Source organism: Ixodes scapularis, unplaced genomic scaffold (genome assembly GCF_016920785.2).
Source record: "Ixodes scapularis isolate PalLabHiFi unplaced genomic scaffold, ASM1692078v2 PGA_scaffold9__187_contigs__length_104089568, whole genome shotgun sequence".
NCBI classification, from domain to species: Eukaryota; Metazoa; Arthropoda; class Arachnida; order Ixodida; family Ixodidae; genus Ixodes; species Ixodes scapularis.
Genome location: NW_024609884.1, coordinates 44,294,240 through 44,317,854, shown reverse-complemented (window position 1 = coordinate 44,317,854; position 23,615 = coordinate 44,294,240). Strand labels below are relative to the sequence as shown.

Below are 23,615 nucleotides of genomic sequence, written 5' to 3'. Positions count from 1 at the left end.
AAAAAGACGGGCAGCGAGCATCCGACGCCTGTCGCTAGGGCGCTAGGGGCTAGGGGTCAGAAAACACGAAGTGACGTATTTTACGTCACCGAGGAAGGGCATCCGGGTAACTCACTACCACAATGGCGACAATGAATCAGGCATTTGGGGGCTGCGATTCCACAACGTCGTTTTCACAACAATCGAGTGATCGCCTCAAGTTGTTGTACCCAACAGTTAATGAAGAAGAAACTCCGCTTCCACGTTCTTGGAGCCCAAAGGACAAATTTACCTACATAGGTTTGTCACAAAACAATCTCCGAGTGCATTATAAAGGTTAGTCTCTTGCAGTCATTACGCAAACTGTTCGTTTCATTTTGTTTACGTAAGCTAAACTTGTACGAGCACGGATCCCCTTCGTGGTAGCTATTACGACCATGAGACTTCGAAAGTTAAAGGAGAAAAAAAAAATCGATACGAAGCAGAATTTTGGTTGCTGAACAAGGCGACCATGACGCACATTAGAGGAACGCTCTCTCAGCTGTTCACAACAGAAAGTGAAGCGATCGGCACGATAGTGAGCAGTGTGCGTGCATCGCCCTTTCGCTGATTTCTGCCGTTATGGTTCAGGGTGTCACGCTTGCTGGCTGGACAACAGTACGATTAGCCGTCGCGAATAGTTACTATCTGGCTTATTGTAGTCATTATTTCTTTTGAGTAGCATTCGTTTCAGTTCACTAGTACACCATGATGTCGTAGTCCCACGACTGATCTGTCCTTTGGCTCTCACAATCGCGATAATGAGATGGTGTCGTCGTGTCGTCCATGGACGTCAGCGGTCGATAATGGACAAATTCGTTTTGGTGTTGAACCTCAGCTGCACTAGGCCTACCTAAAGTGTATCTGACGGCCACCTGACTCAGTTTCATTGCTGTGTTTTTTTTTGTTTTGTTTTATCGTGTTTGCTCAACTCTTTCGCAGGCGAAGTCAGGTGCTGCCGAGTAACGTTAACGTGCACATAAGAGCAGCGTCCGTCGTGTTAGCTGACTTCGCCATTGTGAACTTGAAAGCATATATATATATATTCAGCTTTTAATCTAATTAGTAAAGTGCAAGGAGTGATACACTCGCGGTAAAAGTATTAAAATACGGATTTTAGATGTTTGTTCTGCTGGTTTCACGCATGGTGCCGTTTGAGCTTGAAAATACCACGAATTGTTTTGATATTGACTTTCATTCATATTTTTTGTTGTGCTCGAAATCTTATGTACATGCACTCATCAGCAGACTCAATAATGCTAACTAATTCATGGAAAGCCACACTGTTTTACACACCGGCCTTAAGTTTCTGAGTAAGAAAAGCTATATTCTAAGGTTCATCAATACTCAGTAGCCAAAGAAGACATTGCATCACTTACAGCATGTTAAAGCTGCACCAATATAGTAGCATGCAAGAGCAGTTTTGTTTTAATTGCAATAACATCTTCTGTTGCATGTGATGTCTTTGTGTTACATGTTCAATACAAGATATGGGTGGTCCAGCCTTTATTGTTTCTCGTGTTGATGTGTACACTATTGCAAGCAAAGAAGTGTTACCATTGTGCTGCTGGCATTGACCTGTCACCTATAAATGTCCTGATTGGAAAGTATAGGATACCCCTAGAGCTCAACCTGAGGTTTTGCCTTTAGGTGGGCATTAAGTGGTGTGACTGTTCAATTGCTGCTCTGTCGGATCATGCTTGAATGGTGGTCTGATTATGCAATCTTGAGAATCTCGGGTCCTGCAAAAATCATTTGAGGGGAAAGGGAAGCCTCCTGGATTATTGAAGTTGTCACAAATGTTTCAGTGGCATTGTGAAAGAGGTGTAAAGTCTTGCAATCAATTGCCAAGATTGATTCTACGAATCGCCAAGACTTGACTTATGTTCACTGTAGCATTTTCAAGTTATTGCTTGTACAAGTTTGAATTGGTCAGAAAATTTAACCTTTGCAATTCACAATTTGGTTGCAGTTTGTTAAAAACAGAATGAGCAATATTATCTTCAAAACACAACTACCGTATTTACTCGCATATTGGTCGATACGTCGTATAGGTCGACCCCCTAACTTCGGGACCCCCGAAAAAAAAAAAAAAGTTGAAAAATATAATACCGGGATTCGCGTATTGGTCGACCCCCCAGTTTTGATGAGGCGATTTTTGAAAAACAGGTCGACCTATACGCGAGTAAATACGGTAGATTTCTAAATAAGCTGAAGGTACAGTGTGTTTATATTAATGTCTCACTTCTGGGAATCAATTATCTATTAGATTTTGCCAGAGTTCTTTTTTCTTTTTTTTTATAAGAAACTCCCAATTGACATCTGGACGAAATTTTGTAGGATTCCCGTATCATTTAAGCCCATTATCTAAAACATTATGCATAGAATTCATGCCTGAAATTGAGCGATTTCTGAGTTCCCCAAATGGGCGTCCATGGTACGTAGTATGATCATGTTGCACGCATGCATTTGTACATGAGCCCCTCATTGAGTTGGGGGGTTGCACTTATAGTTGTTACTCATGTTCTTTACTGATGGGTATGAGCCAATGGTCCTATAATGGTACCATTGCTGCTGTTTCTTTCTTGCTAAAGGACTCCACCTCTGTGGTGTGCATCCCAAAAAAGATAATCTTCTACTACTCACACTTCCTGGCAGCCTAGTTTTCTAATAATTAATGTTGCAGTGCATTTGCACGTGATTGATTGTCTTTGGGACTTGCAGGCATCGGCAAGAACCACAAAGATGCAGCCAGCGTCCGGGCAACGCACCCCATCCCGGCCGCCTGTGGGCTTTATTACTTTGAGGTCAAGATTGTGAGCAAGGGCAGAGATGGCTACATGGGAGTTGGCCTCTCTGCTCAGGGTGTCAACATGAACAGGCTGCCCGGTCAGTAGGCTCATCGAGCTCATTACTGCTATCTACGTGGTCGCTCTCTCAGGTGCCCCCCTACCGTCACACTGACAGTTCTCTGAACCTTCATCTGATTGTCGGTATTAGGTGCAGCACGTTTAGTTTGTTGGTGGACAGCCTTCTTCATACTTGCATAAGAAGCCTAGTTTTAGTTTTGGAAGCTGTAAAAAATTAAGTGGGTTGTCTGCAGTAATTCATCAAGCTGGATAACTGCAATGTGAGCATGTATCATGTGAAGTTTTCAGTAGTTGATCACACCTCACATAAAATTCTGTTTACGTAACTATTGTAGCACTCATGCTGTGAAGAATAAAGTGCCTTGGATTTGTGATTGCAACAGCTTTATTTTAAAAGAATGCTGAAACATAAGCCAACATTTCGGTGTGTATCCTTGATTAGTTAGTGACAGATCTTTCGATAGAAGGCTTAGTGAACTATGGGCAGTGTAAAAGGTCATACATTGAATTTCCATTATGTGGTCACAGTCTTAACAGCTTCTACTGGCGTGCACTAACTTCTAAAACATATTGCATTGCTTACCTGACAGTGTCGCAGTTCCTTTGCTGTACTTCATTTTCTAGGGGCAAATAACATGGCTACAAGTCGAAGTGCATGTGTTTGGCAGGTTCTTCCGATGGGAGGGACTCCCTCTGCAGCGGAAGCACCTATCAAAGACATTGCTTTTTGCATGCATAGTTGAGTTAAACTAGAGTCATGCGAGAGCTTTGCTCGCATGGATATCCTTATCATCCCGCGTCTAACACTTCTGCGACAGTCATTCATCTTTTCACGTCCCCCGGCATTTGTTAATGTGCCAACAGCTTGTGCAGGCTTCTGTTTTGTTGCAGATATTTTTATGAATGCTGTTGGTGACAGGCATACTTCAGAAATGCAACTTTTGCATTTCACAACTAACATGTGGGTGACTCTAGTGATAACGGTCTGCTCTCGTGGTATTGAGAAGCCAAATGAAAAGTGCCGCCAGCATGTTTTGTAATCAAACAGAGGACAGCTGGTAACACTGATTCTCACTGGTCTTGCTGTCTCAGTGGCCTTGCTCCTTAGTATTGCTTAGTTAGTGGCCCTAGGTATAACACTTGGTACACTGGTGGGCCACTAATTTGTTAGGAAGGGGCAATAAAATAATGATACTGAATGGAGTGTCATGCTGACTATTATGACCCTCTGTGGTAAAAAGGGCTGACCTTTTCCTGCTCTGCATAATTAACCAGTAGAATTCAGGCAAATTTTGTGCACAAGGTTGGTTAGGATACTTGGATAATAGTTCTTTAAAAATGTTTCATGTCAGCTTTGTCTATTGTGCCTTGTATGCTTTGTTTGTGGGCCATATATTTAAGCTTTGAGGGTATCTAAAAAGGTAAGTTGAGTTTTTTTAATAAAACAAAAATTGTAAGATGTACTCATGTCTTGTATGTTCATTTAAAAAAACAACTTTCATTGATTTTTTTTTTTTTTACATAATTATTTAAGGATTGTAAGCATTTATCGGAACAAGGGATTAGTTTCTCGATAACCGTACAGAAAAGGTTCCCCGTAGTTTCCACTGAGCTTGTTTCTTTGCTGTACCAAACAAATGCTAGTTGCACGGGGATAAGTCCGGGTTGTACGCTGAATATTGCCACACCTCCCGCTTGAATTCCTTTTGAAAACTTTTTCTGAACTGGTTGCACAAAATTGGAGGTGGCTTTTTCTGTACAGGTTTGTAGAAGCTCATCCCATTCCCAAAAGGGTTTACAGTCCTTGAGTGACTATGCCAGAAAAAAGAATAAGGATTGTATCTTTAACCCTTTGACGGTCTTTGCCGTATATGTACGGCAGTGATTACACATTTGAAGATGCCCACCTAAATGCAAAACTGCGTGCACCGCGGGAGGTGTTGCTATTGGTTGTCTTTGGGGAACTATAAATGTTATATTCGCACAGTGTTTTGCCTTGGTGAGCTATTTATAATTTTCAAATTAGGCGCTCTGCACACATGGTGCTCACTTCGTATACTGGCCACTCTGGCACGAGTGGCATTGGGAGCACTGTCTCTTCCGATTCAGACTTCCTACGATTATCAGAATTAAATTTGGAGGATGAGAGCTCATCATCTGACGGATTTGCTCTGTAAAGTACCTGCGGTTAGGAATCTGGAGCCGCTGGAATGTCGCGGAAGCGGGCGCGCCAAAATGTAACCGAACGGAAGAAAGGTGACAACTTTTCGCTGCCAATATTTTCATTTGATGCTATTAAAGGCCCATTCACACACCTGCGTTTTGACTACGACCGAGTGAGAGACAAGACCAGTTTTTAAGCCTCTTAGGACTGCTTACGACCAACTGCGCTGCTGCAGAGCCGATCGCAAGCCGTCGCCAGAGGCTTAAAAATCACTTTTGTCCGAGTCAGTCGTAATCAAATGCAAGTTTGTGAACGATGAGCCCTAAACCTAAACAGCTTGCAAGCACTGTATCTGCTCCGCTAGATAATTCTCAAAAAAACAACCACTCAGTGATGCGATTGCTGCGCCAATTGCGCCAAACTGTGCCAAGGGGCTAACCCTGCTACATCCCGCTACATTTTGCCAGAATATGGGTAATCTGCGCCAAACCTGCGCAATAAAAACAGTTTCGGTCACCTTTCAAAACCGAAATAAACTGAGTACCGTAATTGAGCACGCGTGGGTTATGTGGCGCAAGCGGCCGCCCGACACAAAGTACCCTGCATCAATTGTCCATCCGGTCTTGCATGGTTTTCCCGCCGTCTCGCGTTCTCGTCTTTTCCAGTCTCGTCTCGCATCTTTTTTTTTTTTTTTTAATATTTTCAGCGATAGACGCGGGTGTGTGCGGACGCTCCGACGCTAGCGTGTCGGGTACCAGCCATGCCGTCATGCTGTAAAACAAAACCACGGTTTTGCGCAGCGGGAGTTACATTGTGAGCTGAAGCACTCGCTCCTAAAAGCAACGACCGTGGGAAATCTATATTTGGTCGCTGCCTTCCTTTCACTGTGGTCGCGCGATGTTGGGTCTTGCCGTCCCCACATCGCTGCAGATATGCTAAGTGCCACCGCATGTTCATCAACATTCCTTTTCTTGTTTTAATCATACGTTACTAAAAAAAGCCTTATTAACTCAAAGACCGTTGTATAGAAGTATTGATAACCTAGGTTTCTCTCGGTGGGCTTTCTTTCAAGAGGTACCCCGGTACGTGAAAAATCTGCCGCGAAAGAAAGTTGAAGAGAAGTGAGCTAAAGCAAAGAAGTCAATGTCTGCACGTTGAACCCGCACAGTGTGCTTGTTTGTCTGAAGTTCTGTCATTGCACAAAGTGCTCCAAGAAGATTTTGGGCGTGGCTCGCGATGTCTTGCATCAATGCGCTCAGGTTCTTCTTTTTCGTGTGTGTTTAGCTTATACTACCTTGTGTGCCGGCCTGGCAAGCACGCGTCGCTGGACTGTTTTTTGTCATTTGCTCGACGGTTGCATCTTGCATACAAATTTGGGAATCAACGACAAAGCGGAGTAGCATGGTTTCGGTTTCAATTGAACAGCCGTTGTCTCCACTCGCGCGACGAAGCACGCACAACTGCAAGCCTACCGAAGTTGCCCTCACGTGCATGCGAACATGATTGCGCGACAAAGGCACCAGCTGGGACGCTTGCAATGCATTGTATTATGTTTGCTTAGATTTGACGAAAATCTGGCACGTCAGGAACCAGTAAAACGGTGGCAAGCGGTTTTTCGGAATTGCTCGGCAATGCCTACAGCACTGGACACTTGTGGGATGTCTCAGCAGTAAAAACACAAGCAGCGAGTTCCGTCGTGACATCAGAGCACAACACAACACAAAGTGCCCTTTGTACAGCACTTAAATATTTTTATTTTTCTAAGAATATCTGCTCCAAAAGCCACTTTTGCTGCTCCGAAACACTGTCTTGGCTGCTCCAAAACACTGTTTTGGTTGCTCCAAAGGCCACATTTGCTGCTCCAGAACACTGTTTTGGCTGCTCCGAAAGGTGCTCCAAAATGGCTTAGGCCAATCACATCACTGAACAACTGTGCACTGACCTATTCTTTATACTATTCCTTTGGAAACAAAACCCAGTCACTGGAAAACATATGGGAAAAAAACTATGTCAAAGGGTTTAATGAACATACATGGTGTGAGTGTATATCTATATTGTTGTGTTATATGAACAAGTGTAACTTACTTTATGATATGCTCTCATACATGCGGCATGCGATTAGCTTGTTAGAAGGCGCAAGCAAATGTATGATGAGCTTCTTTATTTTTATTTTTCACCCTCGTGTTGTTGCCTTTTCACGTCTGGCTTAAGAGCTCAGTATATGGCAGGCGACTGTAAAAAAGGCATGTGGACTTTGGTTAGCCAGTGAAGGCTGGCAAGTGCTCCACTAAGCAGCACTGTGCATAAAACATTGCAGGATGGGACAAGCACTCCTACGGCTACCATGGAGATGATGGCCACAGCTTTTGCTCGAGTGGGACAGGCCAACCCTATGGGCCCACGTTCACAACGGGTGATGTTATTGGCTGTGGAGTTAATCTGATTGACAACCTGTGCTTTTACACAAAGAATGGCCACAATCTTGGAGTTGCCTTTACAGATTTACCAGTAAGTGCAACTAAAGTGTAGTGTAGTGATTTGGTTGTTTCCTTGCTCATATTCAGAAGTGTCCTTCAGCTGCATTTGAAAAGTAGGTGTTTCTATAATGTCACCCTCTAAAGCACCGTTCACACACTTACAACCGAGTAGGACGGAGAGGGACAAGACCGGTTTTAAGCCTCTTGCGACGTCTTTGTATGTCCAAAGTCGTCGCAAGAGGCTTAAAAACCGGTCTTGTCTCTCTCTGTCTGTCTTGCTCGGTTGCAAGTTTGGGAACAGGCCTTTAAGGTTTCAAAAAGCAAGCTATGGGCTCATTAAAAGAATACTACAACAAAATTTCGGCACTTATTTTTTGGTCTCTACATCCGACACACCAATATCTTCTTTAAAAAAAAAAAAGACATGAAAAGGAATTTTAAAACAAATTAAACAATTAGCAAAGAGCACCTGGTGGATGTCGCTAAAGCCTCATTTGTAATGCCTGTCTAGGCACCTTGACAGGTAGTGACGATAACTGTCTCGCCTAGAACTATACATGCTTTGAGCCTGATGTCATCGCGACAGCTCTACGGCCAGCACAAGAGAAGAGAGGAGGGAGGAACTCCTCACTCAACACGGGACTCTCTTTTGTGTTTCCGAGACGTCACTATTCTTCCTCCACAAGATTATAGAAGATTAACCCATCGCTCAAAATTCACGCAAAAGCAGCTTTGCAGTTAGTTGCGGTGGCCCGATCGCTGGTATGCTTCGATCACTTCGGTGCCTGGAACGGCTAGGGCATCCTGACGACGTCAGCCTCACCGCAGCTGTCCTCATCCCGAGACGAACTACGTCACGATTGCGCCGGATGTGACATGCACTCTGCTGGTTGCTCTCTGAGCACTTGCCAGAGTGGCCTGTTTTTAACGAAAAATACAGCCATTAGGCTCAAAATATAAACGTGCAATTGTCATTTGGGGATATTGTGGATCATATTCAGTCTATTTCTGAACATGAAGAGTATATTTCAAGTTTCGTTGAGGTACCCCTTAAAATTGTCCAAGTGATAGCCAGTATTTTCCTGTGCAAGCAAAAGATAATTTTCTGTGACAGTGTCTGAGCTATTTTTGTTTACTGAACCAAACTGCAAACAGGGATACTGCCACAGAAGTGTGCATGCTAGAACATACTGGTCTGATTCATGTTAATGGTGAAGCTTCAAATCTAATGAACTATTGCTTTGTGGTGAGTTTGCACTGTCTGGTTTGTGTTGGAATGACTAGAAACACCCTGAATTTAGTTGTGGTCGTCACTACTGTCTCGAGTAGTTTTATACTCTTCAACTGAAATAATAGACTTAAGCAGTTGATCCTTTTTTTACACTGCCATAATTGCACAATTTTAACATTCCTCCTCCTTTCCCTTTTTTGTCATGTCTTTTTTTAAATTTTTTGTTTCATGATTGTTATTAGTGAATCTAGGTGCTTATATTTGCCTTTCAAGTTTTTGTTTTCTCCTAAATCTTCTCAGAACAGGAAACTGCTTACCATCCCAATAAGCTTAGTCCTTCGAAAATGTCCAATGCATATTTTGTCAGTGTTGCTAAACGGACCGGACACGTTGTATCTGTCTCGTCCTAAACATGATGTGTAACAATTTATGCTTTGGTCCTTTCAGCCAAACTTGTACCCCACAGTGGGCCTTCAAACTCCAGGGGAGGTGGTGGATGCAAATTTCGGACAGTCTCCTTTCGTCTTTGACATTGAGGACATGATGAAGGTGTGTTTGGTGTTTCTGCTTTGCTCGAGTCTGCCTGCGAAATAATGCTAAGCTGCCTGATTTCAACTTGCGACATGATCCGATTCCACAGGAGTTGAGAATGCGAACCAGGACCACAATAGAGAGGTTTCCTGTCAACGACAAACAGGGTGAATGGCAGACTACATTACACAGGTATATCATTTGCATCTCATCATGCTACCATTTTTCAGGGTACCATTTCTTAGAATACAGTATGTTAAGAGAGGTCTGCAGTGTATGTTCAGCAAAAATATTTTAATGCGAAAGCATTAACTGGGGGGGGGGGGGGGGTCCCATGGAGCGAACCGGCATTATTAGCTCTTGAAGCCATGCCGAACGGCACATAAACTCCCCTGTCCCAATGGAGCCATGCCTGTCGTCCATAGCAGCACTCTGATGGATAGGCCCCCATTGGTTGGCGCACATCATAGTTTCAAGGAACGAGGCTCTTATTGGCTGCCGCTCGGCGTAGTTCAAGGACCGCCTCTAGAGAAGCCCTCACCATGGCGACGCGGCCGCTGGTAAGATGGAGCCGCAGAGCCAGCAGAGCCCGCACGGGCAGACTCCGGAGAGGCTGCACGGCCGAGCTCAGCATGGCGCAGCCACCACGAGAGCTCTTGGCCGTCGGCCGCGTGGACAGCTCGTGGCCGTCCACGCGGCCGTGGCCATCCACGCCAGTACGCCGCAGACGAACTAAGGAAGTGGAAGAACGACATTCATGCTTTTGTATACACGGCTCATAAGAAGTGCTTGGGCGTCTTTGTAGTTTTTTTTTGTTGTCAGTCGTGTGATTCTTGTGCGACAATTTTCTGGAATTGCAACAGACTGGTCTGTCTTTCAGGATTGTGCAAACTTACTTGGTCCACCATGGTTACTGTGCTACAGCTGAAGCATTTGCCCTGAGCACTGGTCAATCATTTGATGAGGACCTCTCATCCATCAAAAATAGACAAAGTATGTTTCTCAAATTTCTTTCCCTTATGTCTTTTTTTGTTTTATATCAAAGGTATTGCTGGCCTTTGGTATTTATGGGTTGCAGTGTGAGTGTAGTTTACGATTATCGGTTAAGCATATTCGCAGAAGAGCAATGAAATTCCAGTAAGTTATTTTAGTTCATCTATCTCTAGCATGGACTATCCACTATTATCCAGTGAATCAAGCTATGGGGCTGGCTTGCTCAAAATAAACCCAAATAAAATCTTACCTGAGGTGCTGGGAAAGAAAGTATTGCCTAGGCCTGTGAACGAGTAGAATATAATGTGGAGAGGAGCATTCGTGCACTTGTGTGCTAACCTTGGCAGTGTTTCCTTAATTAGTCTCTGGCAAGATTTTGTATCTGTTCATTTCGAGTAAGCCAGCAGATGGCATTGGTACCTGGAGGGGGTCGTCCTATTACAGCCTTCAGCTTCGTAGCTCATTCATGCTATGGGGCTGGTAGGAAATGTTTTGACATGATAGTGCATCATGTTCAGCAATGCTAAAATCAGCAGAACTTTGGCTTCAAACTAAACCATGTTGGGTACAGCCATAATTGGGTGACCATGATTAATATGTGCAATCATTACACTACTAGAAATTCAAGCATTCGGGCATCTTTTCTTTTAAACAATGTAATGAAGCGTGAAATTTTTGCATATTTCTTGCACAAGCCGATCTCTGGGTCTGTTTTGCATGATGCAGTCTTATATTATGTATGTGGGCCCATATCTGGGAGATGTATAGTAATAAACGAATGGGAGCACCAGCCAGGCTGCTCCGGGGCATAACTCGGAGGTGGCATGTTGCTTGCTCTTGCAGGGATTCAGAAGCTGGTCCTGGCGGGCCGCATGGGCGAGGCCATTGAGACGACGCAGAAGCTGTACCCGGGTCTGCTCGAGGGCAACCCAAACCTGCTGTTCCTGCTGCGCTGCCGCCAGTTTGTTGAGATGGTGAACGGCACAGACGGGGAAGCGCGTCCTGCCCGCCGCTCGCCAGGAGCCAGCCCTCGTCTGCTGCTTCTTAGCTCGTCACCCAAGGCGTCACCCGATGTGGCGTCGAATGGCGTGGCACCGGACGACCAGAGCACAGCCAACGGCGACGCCTCGCTCAATGGCAACCACGGCACGGACGAGGACTGCATGGCTGACATGGTGGTGGAAGGGGGGGAGGGGCGGACAGTGGTGTCCAACGGGGTGGACTTGGACAGCCGGCAGCACAACGGGCACCTGCACCGGCTGGAGCCCTGTGGCACCGAGGCCGACATGGGTGAGGGCAGGCACGCCTTCGCAGGACGTGCTCTCTCGCCCCGGGTCGTGCATGTGCACGCTAGTGTGGGGCTCCAACTTGTGTTCTGCTGGGGATCGGTCACAATTTGGGACCCCGGTTGGAGCCTTCTTTCGTTAGGCGAAAGGAGCGAGGTGACTTCTCTTTCAGAGTAATGTCGTCTGAGAATGCATTTAGTAGGGGAGGGTTTTTGTACAATTATAGGTACAGCCTCTGCGCACCGCCGTTGTGAGGTTTGTTTGGGTGAATCTTTTCACCTTTGCTACTCCGAAAAGCCAAGCTGGTGGGTGCATAAGGTCTTGGTTGGAGGGTGTCTCTCATTTACAGCACCCATTCACACTTGCAAATGCAGGATCATGTGTGAATTGTGTCACAGCACATGTAGAGGTATTGGAATATGTGTACAAATGTCTCACTAGAACAGCAATTTACAAGGACAGATGGACTTCAGAACTACAGATCATTGATGGTCTGTTTATCTACCGTAAGTTTCTCCCTAAAATAACTTGGAGTACCAATGAGTACCCATGGCAGTTTTTTCTTTAGTGTACTAGTGCATTTCGAGTGATACTGAAATGACGACAGACATGTGCAACATATTTGAAATTAGGTTACATATGATTATCATAATCCTAAATGATAATGGTACGCTTGTTTGGGAGGGGGGGGGGGATTGCTATATTTTTTTTTTGTATGTGCCCTCCCCTGGCAGATTTTCCATTAACGACCACAGAAATGTGAGATGCATCTTGCCTCCCCCCCGCAAGATATTGAGACAACTTTCACGAGAGGGTATTGACAGCGTGGGTAGACGAGAGAGCGTTTCATGGTGGCTTAGGACACCACATTTGTCTGCACAAGGACCCCACTATTATCTGCACGAGGAGTTCTGGAGATTTCTGCTGTTGGTGGGCCAGAAGTGAGGCTGAGTGGTGGTGAACGTGTGCAGAGGTGGACCCTCCCAAGCGCCAGCTGTGTGGAGGCAGCCAGGCTGCAATGGAGCGCATGCTGCAGTTCGGCAGGGAGCTGCACGTCATGAGCATCCAGCTCAAGCACGAGTATGGCACCAACAAAAACAACCGCAAAATGATCCAGGCAAGTGACCCCCTCTGGTGCCCTCGGATACTCTGACTGACATTGGGCACGTTAAGTCCGTGCTCCGGGGCGCAAGAGTTTGGTGCTCCTTTCACTAAACGGACAGGAGTGCCACCGGAGACTGACACTCGAGCACGCTCTTCGTCCACCGAAAATTTCTCGGAGCGCGAGTGACTTCTTTGCTGTCCGTGACGTCACGTAAACAAACAAGATGGCTGCGCCGCTTTTGAGACCGTCGAGACTATAGTCGGATGCAACCCGAGAACAATCTTTTAGCTCCACCCACAAGCGCATTGCGCCCATCTGAAGTGCCTCCGCCGCCGAGAAAGTAGTTCGCTAGCAACGTTGCTTTTTCTTCCTCCAGGAAACGTGTCTTAAAGGGACAATGAAGACGATTTTATTTAATTTTTTTAAATGGTGTTTTAATGCTTCTTGGGAACATAGCATGCCGCCCAATTTTTTGTAGACATTTATGACGCGTATTTATGTGCCGACGAAAGAAGTAAAGAAACCGAAACTGAACCATCTTCAGTCTCGTTTCTGGGCCTCCGAAAACGGAGGTGACGTAGGGAGTGACGTCAAGTGTGAATAGTCGGTATCGGTAGTATTTAGGAGATCGAGACTCTGGTTACCGCGGTGGGTTATAGCAGCGCGGTGGCGCGGTCGTTGCGCCGACTCTGTCAACATGGACGAATGCCGCTCTCGCGAGCGAGTTCGAGCTTCCGTTCAGTGACCGAACACCAACGGAACGGGAGTATGTGTGTGGCGGCCACTGCCATCACCCGACGGAGACCGCTCAGCCGGCAACGAGCGGCCCGCATGCCGAAGGACGGACGCGGGGGAGATGCCGAAGGGAAAGCGGCAGGGATCCCGCCGTTTCGGGATCCGGTTCCTCCGCGGACGTCCTCTTTTCGTAGTCAAAGGACACAAACAGCTACCCACACGTGAAAACTAGCGTCGCCCGAACGAATACTGGCCTTCAGTCGGCCGTTAGAACAGCCATCTACAGCTACCATTTTGCAAAATCTTTCGAGTACCGTGTTCTTTTTTAATTTTATTTTGTTGGCCCATAGTTGCTCCTCGCCGGTTTCGCGTCCAGCGTAGCAAAGAAAAAAACAATGATGCTGTTTTATTTACGGTTTAGTAATCATTTCCAATTCGATTTATACTTTTGATGGTTATTCAAGCGGAAATTAGAACAGTATTTCTTAAAATCGCGAACTAAAACGTGACCGAGGGCACGTTTCTCGTTTCGACCAATCGCTGACGCGTCTCTTGTGACGTCGCGCTCCTTGGCCCCGCATCGGTCACGTGAGCTCCGCTTCTCCTGGCTTCTCCCGCAACTCTTGGGGCGTCGCCCCAGTCGATCCCGGTATGATTATTACCGCGACTGTTTAATAGATTTGCGCGGCACACAAGCGCCGGTTTCGGCTGAAATTTGGGCAACGTGGCCTGAGACGTACCTGGAACCCAGTTCAATCGCCAAAAAGATCTCCGAAATTGCCTTCATTGTCCCTTTAAACTACTACAATATTTATTTAATTCATTCAGGACATTTAAATAAGTTAGAATTCGTTTTTGTCAACGAAATAGCTGTTTAGTAAAGAAAGAAAGTCATGTTCAACGTACCGTCTTCCCAATTCATTTTCTGTCCAAGATACTGTCTAACATACCGTCTTCCAGCGCCTTTGATTGAAGGAAAGCGAAGCACATATATTTCCTGCGAATAATAAATATTTAGTGATTTACTTAGTTTTATGGGCTTTGCGCACGAAATGTGTGCCTTTATTTTGTTGGATGAATAGAAAACAAGAATAATTATACTTTTCGGGTTTTGACAAATCGGCACCCTCTCAAGTCGACACCACCACCGCGCCCCGCTCTCTTTGTCTTCCGTCATGGATCCCACTAGGTGACATCAGAAAGCGATTCCCCTGATTCTTCTTGGACGAGACAGCCTGGTGCAGCCTTACCGGCGACACAAAAGCGGTTCTTCAAGAAGCACAATCCAACGAAGCAGACGACGTCTGGCGTAGCTTCTCACCTTTCAGCAGCGCTAAGCCTCGCGCCCGCTTCGAAATTTTCGTTGGTGATAGCGTTGCTGGATTCTCACGTTGTTGCGCAAAAACTGCTGCAAACATAAGCCGATACCATTAAGATTTCGTGGCGTAACCTCGGGCACGTAAAACATGGTGCAAAAAAGCAGAATGTCACGAGAAACTAGCGTCGCGTTGCTAAGGCCAGCAGCCATGTTGAGCTTTTTTTTTTTTTTTTCAAAAGGATCGCGATTGGTCCACGGAATTGTGGCGTCATGAAAACGATTGGCTGGCGTTTCTTGGCGTAGGATTACATTTTCCTCTGAGAGGCATTTCCGGTTTTTTCTTAGCTTGCAACCGACTATAGAGGCGTAGCCAGATTGCTGCCCCTTTTCAGTTGATTAGTGCTTAATCCAGCAGGTTAAAACGATTTGATTTGAAAGCCAAGACAGCAATTAGCGTTCCGAAAAAGGTTTGTTCGTGCATCTCGCCTAAAAAAAGAAATTCATTTGTCAAACGGTAGCGTGCCGATAGCACAGCGACAGAAAAGTTGTCGAGATGAGGAGATTCGGACCGCTCTGTCCCTTTTATAATGCTTAGCCCAGCGAATAAAGATACTTCGATTTGAAAGCCGAAACATCAGTGAGCGTTGAGGAAAAGGTTTGTTCGTGCGTCTTGCCTGAAAACAAATTGATCTATCGAACGAGGTGCCGGTAGCTCGGCGACAGAACAGTTGTGATGAAAAGACAATCAGACCGCTGCCCTGCTTAGAATGCGTAGCCTAGCCGCAGCAAATAAAGATACTAGATTGGAAAGCCGAAACACTAGTTAGCATTGCAGTAAAGGTTTGTTCATGCATACCGCCTAAAAACAAATTGACGTGCTATCGAACGACCGTGTGCCGGTATCGGCGTGGCTTCCGTCTCGCTGCAAGATGGAACCAGGGAATCTCTGACAAATTTGGGGGTTTCCTGCGTCGACGAGCGGGTTCAAGAATGTTGTCGTTAATTTAAATCGTAACAGCATGCATGGTCAATAAATAGATCGGCCAATGAACCTTCCAGATATGTGCACGAAACAAGCCTTCAAACCTTTCAGGAATATTAAAACGTTCGCAGAAACTTCATAACGTCGCAGTCTCTTTTGCTTTAGAGTCTGCTGCTCCATATGGGCCTAATTATTTATCTTCGAAATATTTTCGGCTTCTGCCACCCGTATTTACGGTCGGACGGAGCTCGCATGGTGTGGCCGGTGTGGCTCGTTGACAGTTTCTGGCCGTGTTCTTACTCTATCTAACTCTAGGGTAAAGGTGGTTATTGAAAACCTACCCACGTCCAGCGTTTCTCTATTTTTGTTGTCACGTGACATAATCCGCCAGGATAACTCGGATCCATTCGAGTAGGTTTGGAACGCAGCCTCGGTGTGTCGCGCTCTTGTACGTTATGCGCCGTTTAGTTGCTGCGCTCGGAGTATGAAACTCGGAGCTTCAGAGTAGGGGTAAAGGAGCGCCAACTTAACGCGCCCAACGAGACTAAGCTGTGGGCTCTGGTTCGAGTGCCTTGCTTTGACCTGTCTTTGGTGCGGAGCCCTCTTGCCAAGCTGTCTTTATGGAAGAGATACCTTTTAATTGTTCAGATTGAGCATTGCACAAAATCTGTAATCTTTGCATTTTAGTTTTTGTGGCTTTCACAATTGGACTAAAAAATACTGTAGAGAGGATACTACAGTGACGTACCGTAAACAACTTTTTTGCGAATTGCCTATGATTCGCAAAAAGGACCCACAAATATGTTTCTCTACGGTAGCAGATACATCGCATACTACCCCAATTCGTGAAATTTAGAGCCCGGAAAATATTCTTAAATACCAGTCTTAGCCGAATTCGCAAAATATTGAGCCCGCAAGAACAAAGTCGTTTACGGTAATTTGTTAGTAGGAAAAAAAAAAACATGCATGAAAGAATGAAAAGGAATATGTTCCAATAACACTGAATGCACAAATGTGTAAACAAGCAGGGTAAAATTCAGCTTACAAGGACACTGAACTTTCTTTTTATCTTAGCAAGGTCCAGAGAAAAGTTAAAGGGTAGTTTAGTGCCTTATACTACTGGTAACAGCCAAGGAAACTTTCTGTTACAAGTTTAGTTTATTGCAGAAATGACAACATTCTTTAAAAAGGTTAGGTTTTTCCAATGTCACTTAGCTCTCATTTTATGTTCAGCATAACAAGATTTGCCCCCCTTGGCATTTTTTAAAATTTATTTGAGCATGTTGCAGTCTCTTTTGTGAAGATAAACACATCTGCAATAAGGCTAACATCAGATCAGCACTAAACATTTGCAAAACAAGCTAAAGTATGATACCAGGAAAGTGCACAAGTCATGTTGGAGACCATGTCCTGCAGCATGTAGGACCCTCTTAAAATGTTTGTTCTAACGTGTCCAGCTTGATGTGGAGTGCACAGGTCCAAGTGCCGGTGTCTGCTTTATTGTTTTCTGATGTTCAAGACCCATTAAATATCCGATTGTTGCCATTAACTACCTGAATGTGGCTGCTAGTGGTGCTTGCTCATGGCCTGTACCTTTCGATTGGCTAATTGCCTGAAGGTTGTGCCCCTGCCTGTCTTTCGGTCAACTCAGGATGCCTTCAGCCTATTGGCCTATGCGGACCCCTGGACCAGCCCAGTAGGGTTCCAGCTGGACCCCGTCCAGCGAGAGCCTGTGTGTGCGGCGCTCAACAGTGCAATCTTAGGTGGGAATTTTGCGAGCCTGCTGTGGCTTGCCTGTCCCAATTCTAGCTCAGATTGGGGTCCCAAAGTATTGTGAAGTTGTGTGTGGCTCAGGTGGCCTGTCGTTTCCTGCTGTGTTGTCTCGGTAAGGTGGGGCCTGATCCACTGCCGATGGTCCTTGCAGAATCTCAGAAGCTGCCCCGACGCCCTCCCTTGGAGCTTGCAGTGGCTCACTCGCGGGAGCTGCTCAAACTCATGTCCAAGGCGGGACTGGGATCGTGCGCCTTTGCCAACATCGACTCGCTGCTGCAGTGATTGTGGTACTGTCTCGGTCCCCTGCCATGTAATTATATCTGGAAGCGTCTTTTTTACAAGCCAGCTCGTTGGTTTGACAGCGGACTGTGTGGTGTCCGAGCTCTCCCAGATCACTGGAGGCGCACCGCCCCTGGTCCGAGCTGAGAACTGTTTTTGAGCCTAGTGCAGAAGGGCACGGGCCAAACATATATGCATATATATTATTAAAGAAAGCAAGAACTTTGAGTGGACTGCATTGACTGAGTGCTGCTGTAGTTAAATCTTGCTGTGGTTTAATAAATAAGTTGACACCATTCTGGGGGTTACCGTGTGCAGCGTGGCCATGGTGCAACGCACACATTGCTCCGCATCTCTCGACGTCCAGGCACGGAAGTTTTGTGCATCTGCTTGTGGCAGCCGTCTAGGAATTTGTGGAACCTGCGGTGTGTGCTTTGAAGTAAACTGCCCCTGTCGAACATTGTGCGTGGGGACTCCACTGTCTAAAGGGTAGACATTTTGTTAAGAGTGCCTGTAATGTCTTGCTTACCAGGGAACAAGGCAAGTGATGTTTTAATTACAATTCCCGACTGGAAGCTGCAAAGTTTGACAGATTTCCAACGTTTTTGCTGGGTTCCTGAACTTCAAAATATGAAGTGATTTGCCTGTGTAATTTGGAACTCCCGCCGAATTTGACGACCGGTTGCTGACAACTGCCGCAACATTTTATATCCAGTGTTGAAGCAGCACGCATGTTTGCACACCAAGAACTGTGATTGTGCATTGATTTGCAACCTGGAGTCATTGTTCATTTTGTACATGTATATAACTTTGCATACTTAGCCATGTTAGTGATATGTTTGAACAAAGCTAATGCAGAGAATCCGGTTTTGCCACACTGTTGCAACGGTCTGATGCGAATTTGCTGGCTTGTGTGGCTTCAGTTGGTTCATTTGGAGAAGTTATATACTTACAAAATTACATTATATGTTATGTACTATGATTTGAATGCCTTTTTAAAGCCCATTTTTAGCAACTCCTCATGCATATTTTGTGCAGCGGTCAAACGGACTCCAGAAACGCATCTTCAATGTATCGCCCACTCCTTTCTAGCTGAAATATAGATTTCTAAAAAAATTAATAAAACGGCGAAACATTGTCTGCCCATTAAACGTTGCCATGACATACTGCCTCGAGTCCAAATACCTTGCATGATATGAAAACAAAACTGGTTCTAAGAAGTTCATAAATAAATTTACAAAAATATACCTGAATTTGTACTGTGTCAAAGGAGTTGGGCATTTTACGTGGTATCTGGACAGCCCTGTGGGAAAAAAAAGTTGAAATCTTAATATGTAATAGAAGAAATCCCGAATTTACCAAGAATCTGGCTGAATGAAGTGGGGTAAAAATAAGGTAGATTTTGAGGCCGAATTGAATATGCATGAATGAGCAGCTCTGTTTATATTGTGCAGCGATCATGAGGACAATGGAGCACAAAACGTCTTCTAAAAAGGTGTCTAGAAAAGTAGTTCCTCTCTACTCAACATATTGCTAGTTTCGAATGTACACGTCCTCACCTAGCCCAGGAGATAACCAGCATAAACCTCTGAATCCAAAAAGATTTTTTTTTTTCTTAAGATTGAGAGAAGCTTGCAAATTCTTAAGTTTCTTAAAAATATATATATATATATATACGCCTCGCAAGTGAGCTCATTTTCGTCTTCTGCCAACGTTACTAAAACACTCGGTTGGGAAACTCGCCGTCGAAACCTAGGCCGCTGGCGTCCACCGAGACGGAGCTAAATGCGACAACAACGCCACTCTTTTTCGTTTGTCTGTACTATGGTCACCTCGAGCTTTTTGAAAGCCTGTATTACGTAAAAACAAACGGAAAAGACTCTTTTTGTATGAAATTTATTGGAGTTTAGTACCAAATGATGGGCGCGTGATGTTTTTATCATCTTTAGTTCGCAAGGTTTTGCGGAACAATTAATATTGTTTTCATACAGCCATGCCTCAGCGGGCCTTTCAGGTCCTGACCTAGGTGCATTTTAACGTCGGTGCTTGAACGCGGCGCGTCCGCCGGGGAGACGGGGGTGGCACCCCTGTAACCTCTACCGTTGTACCTGTTCTTAAAGCCAAAATAGAAGTCACGTGCAGTTCTTCGAGAGGCCGCTGCGGGAGAAATGGTGGCGTTGTGTTCGTCATTAGCTCGGTGCTCGGAGACAGGTTGGGGTCACTTTTTCAAAGCTGTCTCTATGGGAGTTTCCCAACTGAGTGTTTTAGTAACGTTGTCTTCTGCGCATGAGAAAGGAAGTAGCGGTGACGTCAGAACGCCGAGCCCTGATTGGCTGATCGCGACCCCTTATCTGAGCGTCGTCTGCGTCTGTCTTACCTTTCCTGCGACGTTTGGAAGTCGAGCGAGCTCGACTTCGCCTTTCAGAGAGGGCAGACGAAATAACTCGAGCGGTACGTTTTTTTTGTATAACAACTAGCAGACGCGCATCAAGGAGGGAAGTTAAAGGACTCACTGGTGACGTGTCCCGAGGCACCGAGGTTTGTTTGCTAAGAACCAAGAATGAGCGTGTTAGTGTCAGCAAATTCCCTCCCAAATACTTTTTCCCCCCTTTCGTGTGCGGCGAGACTCCTCACTCTTTAAAGGGATACTTCAACGAAATTTGAAATATTCCCGTCGTGTTCAAAGATAGGTTGAATATGATCCACAATATCCGTAAATGACAATTGCACGTTTGTATTTTGAGCCTGGTGGCTGTATTTTTCGTTATAAACTGCCCACTCTGGCAAGCGCTCGGAGAAGGCCCAGCGGAGACCACGTGACATCCAACGGAATCGTGACGTAGGTCGTCTCAAGACTAGCAAAGCTACGGCGAGGCTGACGTCGAGAGGATGGCCTAGTCGTTCCAGCCACCGAAGCGGCTTCTTTTCTACAAATTTTGAGTGACGGGTTAATCTTCTATAATCTTGTAGGGGAACAATAGCGACTTCTGTGACACACAGAAGCCATTCTCGGGAAGAGGGGAGTTCCTCTTGCCCCTCTTCTCTCGTCGTGGCCAGAGGCGAGACAACCTCCGTCACTAGCTGCCAAGGTTGCTAGACGGGCATTAGAAGCTAGGCGTTAGCGACATCCACCAGGTGCTCTTTGCTAATCGTTTAATTCGTTTTAAAATTCCTTTTCGTGACTTTTTTAACAAGATATTGGTATGTTCGATTTGATGGTGCTTTTTTGAACACATATAGACCAAAAAATGAGCGCCGAAATTTCGTTGTAGTATCCCTTTAACGGCGTCACTTGGTCGTCGGTGGAATCGTGGCCGTTGAAGCTTTTCCCGGGTGTTTGTGGATCCAGCGTTCTTGTTCGTCGTGGTCTGTTTCAAGTGCTTCTTTTTTCTTGCTGCTTGAAGTTGGGACGCGTGAGAAGCGCACGTAGAAAAATAAACGTCCGTTGGTCGTCGCGACCGCGACGCTGTCTGCCATGCTAATTTGATCGTAAGAAGTGCGTTAGACAGCTTCGGAGCTCTCGTAGGATTTCGTCGTAACCTGTGCAAATCTTACGAAAATTTTGTTTCGTGAATACGAATTTGTTCCCAAGTTTTGTCTTGCACATATTTTTGGCGTAAGACCGTTTTGTGAACCTGGCCTCTGGCCTTTGCACTTTCGAAAGTTGCAGGAAAGGTCAGACAGACGCAGACGACGTTGCGAGCAGACGACGTTGCAAAGGAGCAGACGACGCTCAGATAGGGTGTCGCGATCAGCCAATCAGGGCTCGGCGTTCTGACGTCACCGCTACCCCCTGCGCAAGGAGCAGACGAACTTGCCCTCCGTGAGAAAACTGCGTCCGCTAAAACGTCGTTCAGCCAAATGAGTGCCACCCGTGAGCGCTATTACCAATTTTTGGAAAAACCTGTGTTCATCTCGCCAACGATTTAAATCGCATTCCTCGGTCATTTCGTATCAGATTAAACTTATCCCCTACGTACCATAGGCGTAGGTTGTGTTGTGTTCGTCCCCTTCTGTGTTCCTGAGTCTCGGGTTTTATTACCATGAACCATAGGCCCTACGCCAAGTCTCCAGGAAGTTCGTGCAATCAACATTTTTTTGGTACAAAGTGTCATCATTTTGGAAGTCCGAAATTGCTTGACGTGCCCCTAAAATTGTCTTCACCTGTATTAAAACTACCCCTTTACCGGGATTTTAGCTTTCTGCAATGTAAGGGCACCAATCAGCAATCTGCACTCTGGTGCTCTGCATATTGGTGCTCATAAGGTTCTATCCCCAAAACTTTATTTAAGATTAGTTCGAAGACTCGAATATCTGAATTCATCCACTGATCTCTATGATAATTTGCTGGATCGCGCCTAGAGATCAGCTGCCCATTTGGTGCCATAGGTCGCTGCAGCCGCAAGTGCGTTCACCGGACGGCCATCTTGCATGTTGATAAATCGCCTTTTTGGAGCTTTGCAGAGGCTGGCGGCAGAAACACGGCTTCTACTCGTTCGTCGTCATTCGCCGAATAAGATTTTTTCAAACTTTGTGTAAACGCTGAGACTTTTGAAAACACCTGAAACTTTTTACAAAGCGCAGGGCTGTAAGAAAAAGCACAACTCGTCGAAAGCAAGTTTCGCGCGGCGTGATCAAAACTCCCTTGACACGCCGAAGTGCTGAGTGTCTGTGCGGCATTCGCGCAAACAGTCTGATGCAGCTTCTTACAGGAAAAACACTTCTGTGCTAGCTTCTGCGCTGTGAAAGAGCCGGTCGTCTTGGCTTTGCTGTCAAGGCTATGAATGACGCAGCGCTTTTTTATTCGAACCACTATTCGCACAACCCTAGAAAAAGCTAATCCGAGCTGTTGATGAAACGATTTGTCGATGGAGCATCGTGTGTCGAGGGTCCCTATCGTTTCGTGGACAACTTTTGATGGTCACACATTTCGTCGACAATAACATATCTGCAATAATACTTAAAAAAACAAGCGAGCTGGTGATAATTCATGGTAATAAAACCCGAGACTCAGGAACACAGAAGGGGACTAACACAACACAACGTCTCAAACACAGCTGAAGGTTTATTTGTCAGACACTCGTTTAAAAAGGCGAGCTCCCCCGGTGCCCCAACCGACATCCACAGTCCAGAAGGTCAAGCCGCTTCCTCCCGTCCAGTCCACGTCAGCAGCCCTCCTCGCACACACAGCCCAGAGTCCATGAGAACGTCCACGGAGTTGACGTTCTCATGCTCTTAGCAGTGGTGGCAGTGGAGGGTGATAGGCGCTAGGCGCCACAGCTAGGGTCCATGAGAACGTCCACGGAGTTGACGTTAATTCTCATGCTCTTAGCAGTGGTGGCAGGGGAGGGTGACAAATAAACCTTCAGTTGTGTTCGTCCCCTTCTGTGTAGGGAGATTTTGTCGAGCGCGTATCACTGGGATGCGTGAAGCGTTGGTTAACCCATCCGGTGCTGGCCCTGTGTTGGCCTCCGGCCACCCCGTTGCCCCGTTTACGCCGCTTCGCCACTTCGCGGCGACAGTGGCGACAGCGCAACAGTCGGCGGCGGCTTAAAGCACCGGATATACAAAAATCCAGTGCTTTACGGCGGCTCATTACAAAACATGTTAGCCCACCTGACCGACCTGACCTAAAGCACTGGAAATATTATTCAGTGCTTTAACCTGACCCACCCGCACACGCCGCTTCGCGGCGACGGTCTGATGCAGCGTATTACAAATAAAAGCTAATTAAAGCTGTCGATTAAACGATTTGTCGATGAAACAATCTGTCGATGCAACATTGCGACTCGATGAAACGATCTGTCGATGAAACGTCGTTTGATGTACGGATTTCCACCGGTTCATTGCATC

At 45.9% G+C, this 23,615-nt stretch overlaps 1 protein-coding gene across 1 annotated transcript; it reads left to right on the top strand.

Annotated features, from left to right (window-relative positions):
- The first annotated feature begins 77 nt into the window (after nucleotides 1-77).
- LOC8037131 (ran-binding protein 9) lies at nucleotides 78-19,005 on the top strand. Its single transcript, XM_002404232.5, has 10 exons — nucleotides 78-315; nucleotides 2,743-2,907; nucleotides 7,370-7,560; nucleotides 9,208-9,309; nucleotides 9,401-9,483; nucleotides 10,172-10,284; nucleotides 11,128-11,574; nucleotides 12,542-12,687; nucleotides 17,362-17,473; nucleotides 17,635-19,005. Exons 1-10 carry the CDS (start codon nucleotides 123-125, stop codon nucleotides 17,763-17,765), a joined length of 1,683 nt encoding a protein of 560 aa, XP_002404276.3. The 5' UTR covers nucleotides 78-122; the 3' UTR covers nucleotides 17,766-19,005.
- Nucleotides 19,006-23,615: the final 4,610 nt, after the last annotated feature.

Excerpts from the sequence above, each read along its gene's own strand:
- LOC8037131 (XM_002404232.5), top strand. The coding sequence starts at position 123 with ATGGCGACAATGAATCAGGCATTTGGGGGCTGCGATTCCACAACGTCG. Across the intron at positions 9,310-9,400 it reads ACATTGAGGACATGATGAAG|GAGTTGAGAATGCGAACCAG; the intron begins GTGTGTTTGGTG and ends CCGATTCCACAG. Across the intron at positions 17,474-17,634 it reads GCTCAACAGTGCAATCTTAG|AATCTCAGAAGCTGCCCCGA; the intron begins GTGGGAATTTTG and ends TGGTCCTTGCAG.